General features: G+C 32.7%; 1 protein-coding gene across 1 annotated transcript in view; it reads right to left on the bottom strand.

Annotated features, from left to right (window-relative positions):
- LOC105617374 overlaps positions 1 to 9,195 on the bottom strand; it is a 14,088-nt gene extending 4,893 nt beyond the window's left edge. The window contains exons 1-2 of the mRNA XM_012198932.1: positions 9,184 to 9,195; positions 8,587 to 8,733 (exon numbers count right to left, since the gene is read on the bottom strand). Coding sequence (XP_012054322.1) covers positions 8,587 to 8,733; positions 9,184 to 9,195 — 159 coding nt within the window. The remainder of the gene's footprint in view (positions 1 to 8,586; positions 8,734 to 9,183) is intronic.
- Positions 9,196 to 10,143: the final 948 nt, after the last annotated feature.

Genomic DNA, 10,143 nt, shown 5'->3' with positions numbered 1-10,143 from the left:
CGTTAACTTTAAAACTTAACGTAAGTAATTTTAACTTAACTTTTTTAGTTTTTACGTTTCGTTCGTACGTTAACGTAAAACGTTTAAACGTTTAATTAATTAATTACTACTCTTCTTTACTTTCTTCTCTCTCTCTCTCTCTCTCTCTCTCTCTCTCTCTCTCTCTCTCTCCTTTTCTCTGATAAAAGACAATTTTATATAATTTTCAATTATTAATACGTGTTAATACTAACATGAATTTTTATTATTAAATGAATGTAAGTTATACATGAAACGAAATTGTTACGATAAGATTAACTAAGATTAACATTTCTTATCAATATTAAATTTAAAAAATTGCAAACTTTCTTATTTATTTATTTAAAGAAATTCAGAATGTAAACAACTCACAATTTGTATAGAAATGTCGCAAAAAATTAAAGACTGCTGGCGTAAAATTCGTTCAATTTACAAATTAATTGTAACTTTATTTGATATTATCGGTAGTGAGAGAGCTTAGCTTAGTGAATCAGATAATTTTGTTCTAGAATCCGTAATTTTCTCAAGTTTTAAAGATTCATGCGGAAGTTTGCACGAAGGGATAAGGAGGCAAATGAAGATGAGAGAGAGTTTCGTCAACCTCATTACATGTTCTTACTGGAAATTGGCATTCCATAAGATTGCTGGTCGACTTAAACGGAACATCTTGGGCTTAATGATCCGTTTTCTTCTCTTCCGCTTCTTTACGGTTTAGTACTTTGTTCTTATCAGTTTTCGTTCGCGTATTTGATAACAGCATTCTTTGTTCTGCACTTAGTTTATCCTTTTATTTGTGTTTGTTCGCACATGTTTTTCTTCTTTTCCTTCCATCATTTATTAAATGCCGTTTCAAGCGCTTTAATAGTCTATTTTAATTCTTATCACCAATCATATAATATATAGAATATTGCAAAACGATAAAATCAACTGCTTTGTTAGATAGCGCAGATTATCGTCGCGTGATTACTAAAAACGTATCGAAATTATTAACAAAGTGCTTGAATGCACTAGTCATATTACATATGTAGCCGCACATTGAGTAATGTATAAGTTTTTAATGAATTTGCACGAAATATTAATTTGTTAATACATTAATAAATCGATTGACATCGTAGGCAAATTATATGAATTTAAATATATATTTCTGCGTATAAAATACAAGTGGATTAAGCAAAATTACAATACGGTGATGTCGTTAGCAGGTATATTGCATAGGTACAGAAAATGAAACGACGCCAATGCGCATATTATCGTAGCTGTTGTTTTTGCATTGGTTTGGCCGTTTTTTGAATTTTTCACTGATTTAACCAACGAGATTTAATGTGTTTGCTTAATTTCTTCTCGTAGTTATCCAATATATAATTTTCATTTTACATGTACACTATAATCAGTTTTGCCTTCCTGAAAATTTCAAATTGTTGACAACAAAAAGAGAATTAAATCTAATCTTATAATAATTAATTACAAGAATTAAATTATGATTCATTAAACATTTATTTCTGGTCGATATTCCTTTTTGCGACATTCATCATTTCTATTTTTCTTCATGTTGTTCTTATGTCACCATTTGCCATTTCGTTTGCTTTGATAAATTCAACTTTCAATCCAGAGAGAGTTCTCTTTCTCAGGCGAATTTTCTTCACACCGTTCAGCTGTGCCTCTTGCCGAGAAATAAAGTTGCCAGTTGTTACGTTGAAATCGTTATTTCAGGATTTCGCTATTCCTCAAGATGGCGAGCATCCAGTACGTCGAGCGCAGCAAAATATTTCAAAAAAACGACGTATTCTACAGTATGGCATTATGATACCGTTGGTGTACCTCCATCGGGATCCGACATGTTTACCGTGAGATATATTCAATACTATTGTATACATTCGATGTAACGCTAGTTTCACTGCTGACCAACCAAATGTCCCGTTTAATCGAATGCAACATAGATCGTTCCAGCCAGTTAGGCGTATCATTCAATATTCGTTGGACAACTGCAAGAATCTCTATGGGTATTGTAGATATACTTTTCAGCACCTCGAAGGTACATTTCTGTGTGCACGCTCTCATTCGCCTGTATCTCGGAAAATTACGGAAAATTATAGAGTCTGTATTTGGCTCGCGCAATATTCGGCGTTTATCCTTTTCCCTAATTTTACTTCGGGTTTCCTGTGGTGGAAAATGCTAGAAAATTGCACCGTCTTACTCCACGAGTACTCTGAAGACACAATCTTATCTGTTTAAGTACTCACATTGCATACAATGAAAAATAGAAATTTCAGAAAAATCTTTTTTATTAATTATTGTTTCATTGTAATCTCTATTATTATGCTTCGCATAATTATCCGATAGATAATGTTGTATCTAATGATAATAAATATCATGTAGTAAAATACATATCTTAATATGAGTCGAATAGAGATTTAGAAAAACAATTGCGTACAGTCACAAATATAAGATCACCAACGTATTATTCTTTCATTTATTCAAATTTTATGCTCGACGCTTCACATTTACGTTGAAATAATAAGTTTGTTATCTCCCGTCTAGGCAGAGTAGTCTCTCTTGATTTCTCACAGAAAATGTTTGAAGCCGCGTAATCGCGATTCTTGTATAATTAATGTCTGTCTACCGATGTTATTCTCCGTAAGGAAAACTGAGAAAATTTCAAGTTTTTTATTAATGTGCTTAAGTCCTATTTCCAATGTCGTATATAACATCGATTTTCAACTAAATAATCACTAATTAATTCGCAGCAATTATGTCAATCCATTTATTATTTAATAATAATTTTATTATTATTTAATAATAAATGCGATTTGACTCGAGTAGTACATACACTAATAATTCGTTAAGTTCATTTTTTTTCTTCATATTTATATTATATGTTTTTTTAATTGCCAATTACTTCGCTTCCCTCATTCTTTCAAAATCGCTGTATAAGAGGAGTTTATTTCACAAAAAAGCTAGAAAAAATATATTATGTTTGAGGCGCGTATCACGCACGAACATAACACGAGTGCATTTTAACGACTTGCTAACTTAACTTTTTATCGGTATCCAGATAGTAATAGACATGCAGATGGTCGTAAATAAAAGCGATTCAGCATGAAGGGATACTCTCATTTCGTACGTCAGTAAACAAAATAAAGATTATAGTTGATTTGGACGAATTGTATTTGCACGAAAATGAGGCGTCCATGTGTGTGTGTCATGCGGCGAATAACTGCGGATGAACGCAAAATAATTTTTACGAGCATACATAAATCCTTGTTAAATCATTATTGTTTGTTCTTACATGCCTTATGCTCTGTTTCAAGATATCGAGCGATCTTCTATGTTCAGATGACACGCGGATTACTCTTTTTTCAGGCGAGCTTCCAAAGATTGATGCGACAATTAACATATCAAAAGTTACATCACACTTTGTTTGGACATATCAAAATCGTGTAGATGAAGAAAGTTTACGTGTGAGTGAGCTACGACTTATGCCGAGGAAGTAACCACTGAAATATTGTTCCACAGATTACATCTGATTTCATCTGATTATAAATAAACTTTTTCATTATATAAAATCATTTGGTAAAATATACAATTTTATTTAATATTATACAATGATTTCTTGTGGTTGCATATATATATATATATATATATATATATATAATTATTGGATTATACATAGAGATTTCGTATGAATTTTATAATGATTTTGAAGACTCTGTTCCACGATTGCATTATGTGGTTACCCCTCGATTTACGCAATATTGATTTTTAATTATGTTGTTGTTCAAATTAATATACTCATGCTTTCATTCATCCGACGAACTGTAATCACAGCAAAACATGCTTTTATTCCTTTTCCCATAATATATCGCGGAAATCGATTTGGCAGCGGCATTCATGCCTCACTCTTCTTTTGGCAAATTTCCATGAGCAACATAGATATAAATAAGATTTAATATGTTATTTTGTTTAACTATATTTCATAATAGAATATTTAAAATAAATTAATTTACTCTCGACTGATTTGAATGAAAATGTACAGAGTCAATAGAAACAAAATTAGATAAATACAAATAACGCAATATATCGACTATGAACATATAGATTTATTACTGTACAATAACAATTAAATGTTATTCATCCTAATTAAGAAATTATATATGACAAATATATTAAATTTTTCACGAAATCAATTTCTCTTTACTTTTATTGAATTTTCGAAACAAAATCTTTTCTTCATTGAATTTTAGCATAATGTCCAAATATTATTCGCGCGTTTTAAAACACTTGGAGTATCTATAAGATGTAGAGATATTAAAATATCTCTACATCTATCGTATCGCGCATCTATAAGCGACAGCGCGTCGCTACAAGGTGCGGTCGCCGCAATAGACGCGGGCATGAAATTCAATCAAAATCAAAGGGATAAGGTATATCGGAGCGTGAAAGCAAACGCGCCCGGGTGGCTCTGGTAGATTCCTTGCGGCCGGAAAATGTTTCGCGTCGCGGTGAATCGATCCGAGCGACTTTATTATCGAGAATTTCAGTCAGTTCCCCCCGAGACGATAACGATTCCTAAGGGTTGTTCCTTCCGTTCCTTATCGCAGCAACCGTATGTTCATCATATCCGAAGGCCATCATAACATCCTCCCTCGAGCATGAATCATTATGAGCGTGCAAAATTGCTATCAGATATGGGTTTGAGTAGTGCTATTATTTTGCCTGTCCTTTAATCGATCCTATGGGAACTCCTATGTAATCTCCTATGAGGTCTCTTTGCCAAAAATATCAGAAGCGCTGACGAAATATTTAAAGTGGATGATCCAGACGCGCACTTTGGTCTGTTAAACTAAGGAAGCTTTCACGGAAATCCACACGAGTAACCCTCCATGCAAATACAAAGTGAAAAATAGTCAAGATAAAACGAAAGTATACTCGTAAAAGGATTCTCGTAAGATTATTTCAATGATATTATTTCAAGTGCTCGATCTTGTAAACTTGTTTTAGATATCCTTATATTATAGAAGAGATAATATAGAAGAGAAGGTGATATTATGAGTGTATGTATTGTGGCTTCCCATAATATTTCCGCTATTATTATAATGATTACTTATTGAATATATTGATAATATTGATAATATTTAGATATAATAACATTATAGATAAATTTACAAAATTAGTAAGCAATTATTAACATCTCTTCTTTGTTGAATTATTGTTTCCATGTATTGTGTATATCTGCAAAATGTATATTGTACGTAATAATCTTTTTAATAATTCGCAAATAATTTCCGTACTGTGAAAACATATTGGTTTTAGAATATTACGTTTTAATTTAATCCAGGCACATCAAGTTTTTTCTTCACTATAATCCAATTGACAGTTTTAATTACTTTTAGCCTGTCTTATTTGTCTTGCGTAAAATATTTAGCTAATTACATTTATTTTATATCCGTTTTCGATTAAGAAGAATGTATTCAACATCTTTTTTTATGCGTAAATTTTTTTTTTTTTAGAAAGATTTTTTTAGGGATTGAATTATTTATTCAGTAGAGCTCGCCGTTACACCATCATGCTAATATATCAATACTCGATAGCCAGCATTTATTATAACGTACAATATTTCTATTTTCAAGTATTTCGAAATGTTTCTGAGGTACATTTTAGCATTTAATTACATCTACTTCCTCATTTTTCTTAAACTTGAGCATATTATCGCATGAATATATATATTTTTGAGTATGTATTTGCTATTTAACATTTTTTTTGACTGTATATATTTCGAGTTATAAAATTAAACAATAGTATGGCATTTTGCTAATGTGGCCCTCTATTGTATTGATTACTTACTTTTTTTTGAATTTTCATATCAAAATAATTATTTGATAATCGATTGTAGCTCTACTGTTAATCTATAATTTATATTACGTATATATGTACTATTTTTAATTAACTGAGATTTTTAGTACTGAGTAGCTTATATACAGAAGTTATGTGAATGTACATTCATTTGCATACATTTTAAAATGTTTTCCTTTTTTTTGTTAATATTGTAACCAAATATTGTTTTCTAAATAAAACTAATATTTTAAGGCTATTTTTATGAAAAACCACATTACTACCATTTTTTTTTTCGAGTCATTATGCAGTGTCGCCACATTTTTATTAATAGTATCCTAATAAGTAATAAATATTTAAAGTAATTATAAAGTAAATATTTCGTAACTTTGAGTCCAGAATCGATTTAACAACGTTTTAATGAGTAATTGTCAATTTTAAACTTAAATATTGATAATTAACAAAGTTATTATATAAAATGTAATTGAGGTGCCATAATATCACCTTCTCTTCTAAAACAAGAGTCTACATATATAAAGCGCTGCGAGAATACATTGATTGCGAAATGTTTTGAGAGTATCATATTAATTATTTATGCATAAAGTCGCAACATTACTGTGTTTTACACGGTGCTGATAAATCTGGCTCTCACTAATCGCACGGGATATTATCAATATCTTCCAGTACTTCACGATAAAGGATGAAGGGACTGACAGAATGATATCTGAGGAATTAGGGAGTCCCTCTCGGCTCATTTACGGTCCAGAACCCTTCGAGGCTGCACGCGTTAGTCACGCACGACGGAGTTCTCTTTAAGGCTTGCGAACGAACGTTGTTTCTACGTACCCAAGCGAGTCCCAAAGCTCTCGGTCAGAGCTTAATGCGCCTAATGGAACCTCCTGAGTGCCGTTACCAATTTTGCCACGACTCTCACGATTTAGCGGCGAGCCAGCCAACCAGGACATTATCAAAATTTATTGGTCGGTCAGCCGTTCGCAAACAGTTCGCCGCCACCACCATCGGAATGTTTTATAATCCCCTTTGTGCGCGCGCACATACTTAATTCATCCACCAGAAAAACTTTGTTATCGTGCTAAAAACTAGAAAGTCGTGAAAATCTTAAGTTTCAGAATATCAATAAAGGCTGCCGATAAGGGATTTCATTATAAATAAATATTAAGATAGAAAAATAATAAAATATATTTTTCAATTTGATTAATTCGTTTAATTAATTCGTTTAATTCGTATATGATAATTTGTTGAATTATTTGGATTTCATTAGTACTTTATCATTTTAAATGGAAATATCAAAAAAAATTTTTAGAAAAAGAAAATTTTTAGCAGAATATTTGTATGTTACAACATATTTTAAGAGCTTAAATTCGAATTTTTAGACATTATTTTTGATTGGCTTAGTTATAAACTTGTGTGCGATCTATATAACATATTAATTATAATAAATACCCGCGCAAATATTCTGAGAATACTCTTATTACACGAATGGATAAATATTGTCCATTATCCCTTTCTTTGATGGTTGAGACTGTGACGAAAATATTTCAGTCGGAAAGATGCAAATACCATTCGATTAATTCTTAGCTACGGAAACATTTCAAACTGCTCAACATTCTTGTATGACAGCAGGTGGGTAAGTGCGCCTACCGTCCTCTATCAGTGCTCTAATCAGAACTGTTCGACTTCCAGGCGAAGGACCTGATTAGAGACGACTTTCGCCGACGCCTGTACGGCCATTTATCACGCATCTCTTCGCTGCTATTATTCCGCAGCAAAATTCGCGAGAGGTAGATTTCTCAGATACAGATACCATTTGAAATTTCTGCTAGTCATATTATTATGGCTTCTTGAAATTATATCGATTGGAAAGAACGAAATAATTAATTTTTCATAAATTTCGTTCTTATAAAAGAAAACTATTATTTCCTATATATTTTTTATTAAAATAAAAGATTTCTAAAATATAAATTTCATGTATTTTTTAAATTAAAATTTTGTAATTTTTATTAATTCTAAATGTCTCTCCTGTGAGAGTGTGTGTGTGTGTGTGTGTGCGCGCGCGCGCGCGCGCACCTTTTTATAGATTATTTTTATACATATTATATTACACATTATTAATAAAATAACCATTTAATAAAGGAATTTTCTCGTAATTAAACAGTTTGTGATATGATCGATTATATCAATTAAAGGAGAAAATGAAACTTTCTCTTATCTAACAATGAGATATGTATCGTTAGGATATTTTGTATTTATTTCGAACTGTAATTCATTTGTAAAAAGTTAATGACAAAAAATTCTTAGGATGTAATAATAACAGCAGCAGTGACAATAATAATCTCAAACAACTGCGTACGCAATAAACATAACGAAGAAAGACGGAAGTTTTGGCTGAAAATTTCATCTCGCAGAAACTTGGTCTCGCGGCGGCGAAACAGAAACTTATTCGACGTGTTACCTTCCGTAATATTAGAATATATCTCGGGAAGTAGGATCATCATTAATTATCCGTGTGCAAAGTCAACGTTGGCCAGAATCGCGCGCGTCAGTAATATATCTAGGTCTTGCTAATCGTGTAATATTGCAGCGTCTGCGTATTCGTTTCGCGTAAATGTTGCGTGCTTAAGCGTGCTTAAGGATGTTTCTCAATATGGATCGGATTTCTCGTAACAATACGATTACTATAAAAATAAGAATAATGAATCGGAAATAGATCGAACTTACCGCATCGTTGTGATTCCAGAAAATGTAGGCGGGTGGTTCTGGACTCTGTAAGACGACGCACGTAAGATTGATGGTGCTACCTCGATTGATGAACAGCTCTGGCGCACCTAAAATCTCGGTCTTTGGCTCTGAAAAATAAAAATGTGACTTTTTTATACGAATAATTTTTTGTGTCCGATTTATTCTAAATTGTCGCGAGTGTATTTGTGTCGGGAAGAAGGGAAGGGAAGGAGGGGAAGAGGGCAAAAAGGGGGGGGGGTAGAGAGGGAAAGAGGGAAGTGGAAGATGGGATATGGGAGGGAGGGAAGGGGAGAGAGAGGGAGGAGAGAGACAGAGACAGAGAGAGAGAGAGAGAGAGAGAGAGAAGACTGCAGGAACTTTTTAAGTACAGATTGCTGTATAATTATTATATATAGCTTTTATAGATAGCTATTATAGATAGCTGTATTGCTATATATGTAAAGATGACTCATTATCAAAACTATTTTGCTGGCGGAAGAAAACGGTTAGGTAATGCTGTAATAAGTTATGGTCGTGTAATTAAATATTACATTATACGAGAGTAAGGGAAGAAATATTTCGTGTTTTTCTCCTTACGTCGCTGTACATTTCTCCCTTAAAGTAAATGAGGGCGCGTAACTCTTGCCCGGATTAAATTCACGAATCCGAGTACGAAATTACGTCTACGCTTAGAATCCTTATTTCATGCAAATGTCAGACAGTTATCGTGGAATATTTCTCAGCGATATGTTATGATTTCTCAGTGGTTCAACCAAGCCGCCTTCTTTGCGAGTGTATCGCGAAGGAAAACGCGCGCTCTTTCGACTTTCTTCCGCATTAAACTTCAGAATCCGAATACGCGGGATCCGTATCGCACGTCTCATGACTTTATGTGCGCTTTATGTAAATAACAGATATTTGTCACGTCGCGCTTCGGGGCGACAGTTTACCATGCCAACGCGGAAGGCAACTTAGCCTCTCGCACGCCGGATTAAATCTAAAGATTTAAAGATGAGATTCCGTCGCATCTCAGAATTTTACGTTTCTTTTATGTAAATGTCTTGACATATCTTGTTTTTGTATTGTAATTCTTCATTCATGCGTTAGTATATAAAAAATACAATGACGCTGGCAGGAGAAGAAATGGGCTCTGTTTTTTAACGCAAAACGTCGTAGTACTGAATCTTATTATTCATATCACCACAGGAAATCTAGGTACGTGTTTGCAAAACGAAAAGGCAACATTCATTATCGTCAGCGCACTATAAAAACAAAAAAGCTAATTCTCTGTATCATTTTATCTCGAATATTCCGCGGAAGAGAATTTATTCCACTTACTATAAACGCGTTTGGATAACAAAGTCTCTTTTCTGATAGTTCATATATTATGTTTGAAGTAAACACCTTTGCGATTTAAAAATTAAATGCGATTTTCAATTTGCATTGAAATTTAAAAATAGATATGTAGTTTCTTTAGTGAAACCGAAAATATACATCACATGTAGGTATATCTTTTAATATTTTGGACGTTAAAGTAATCACAATATACGTATAAGT

This window comes from Atta cephalotes (assembly GCF_000143395.1).
Source record: "Atta cephalotes unplaced genomic scaffold scaffold00012, whole genome shotgun sequence".
NCBI classification, from domain to species: Eukaryota; Metazoa; Arthropoda; class Insecta; order Hymenoptera; family Formicidae; genus Atta; species Atta cephalotes.
The sequence above is the reverse complement of the archived record's forward strand: the minus strand, read 5'-3'. Positions and strand labels throughout refer to the sequence as shown.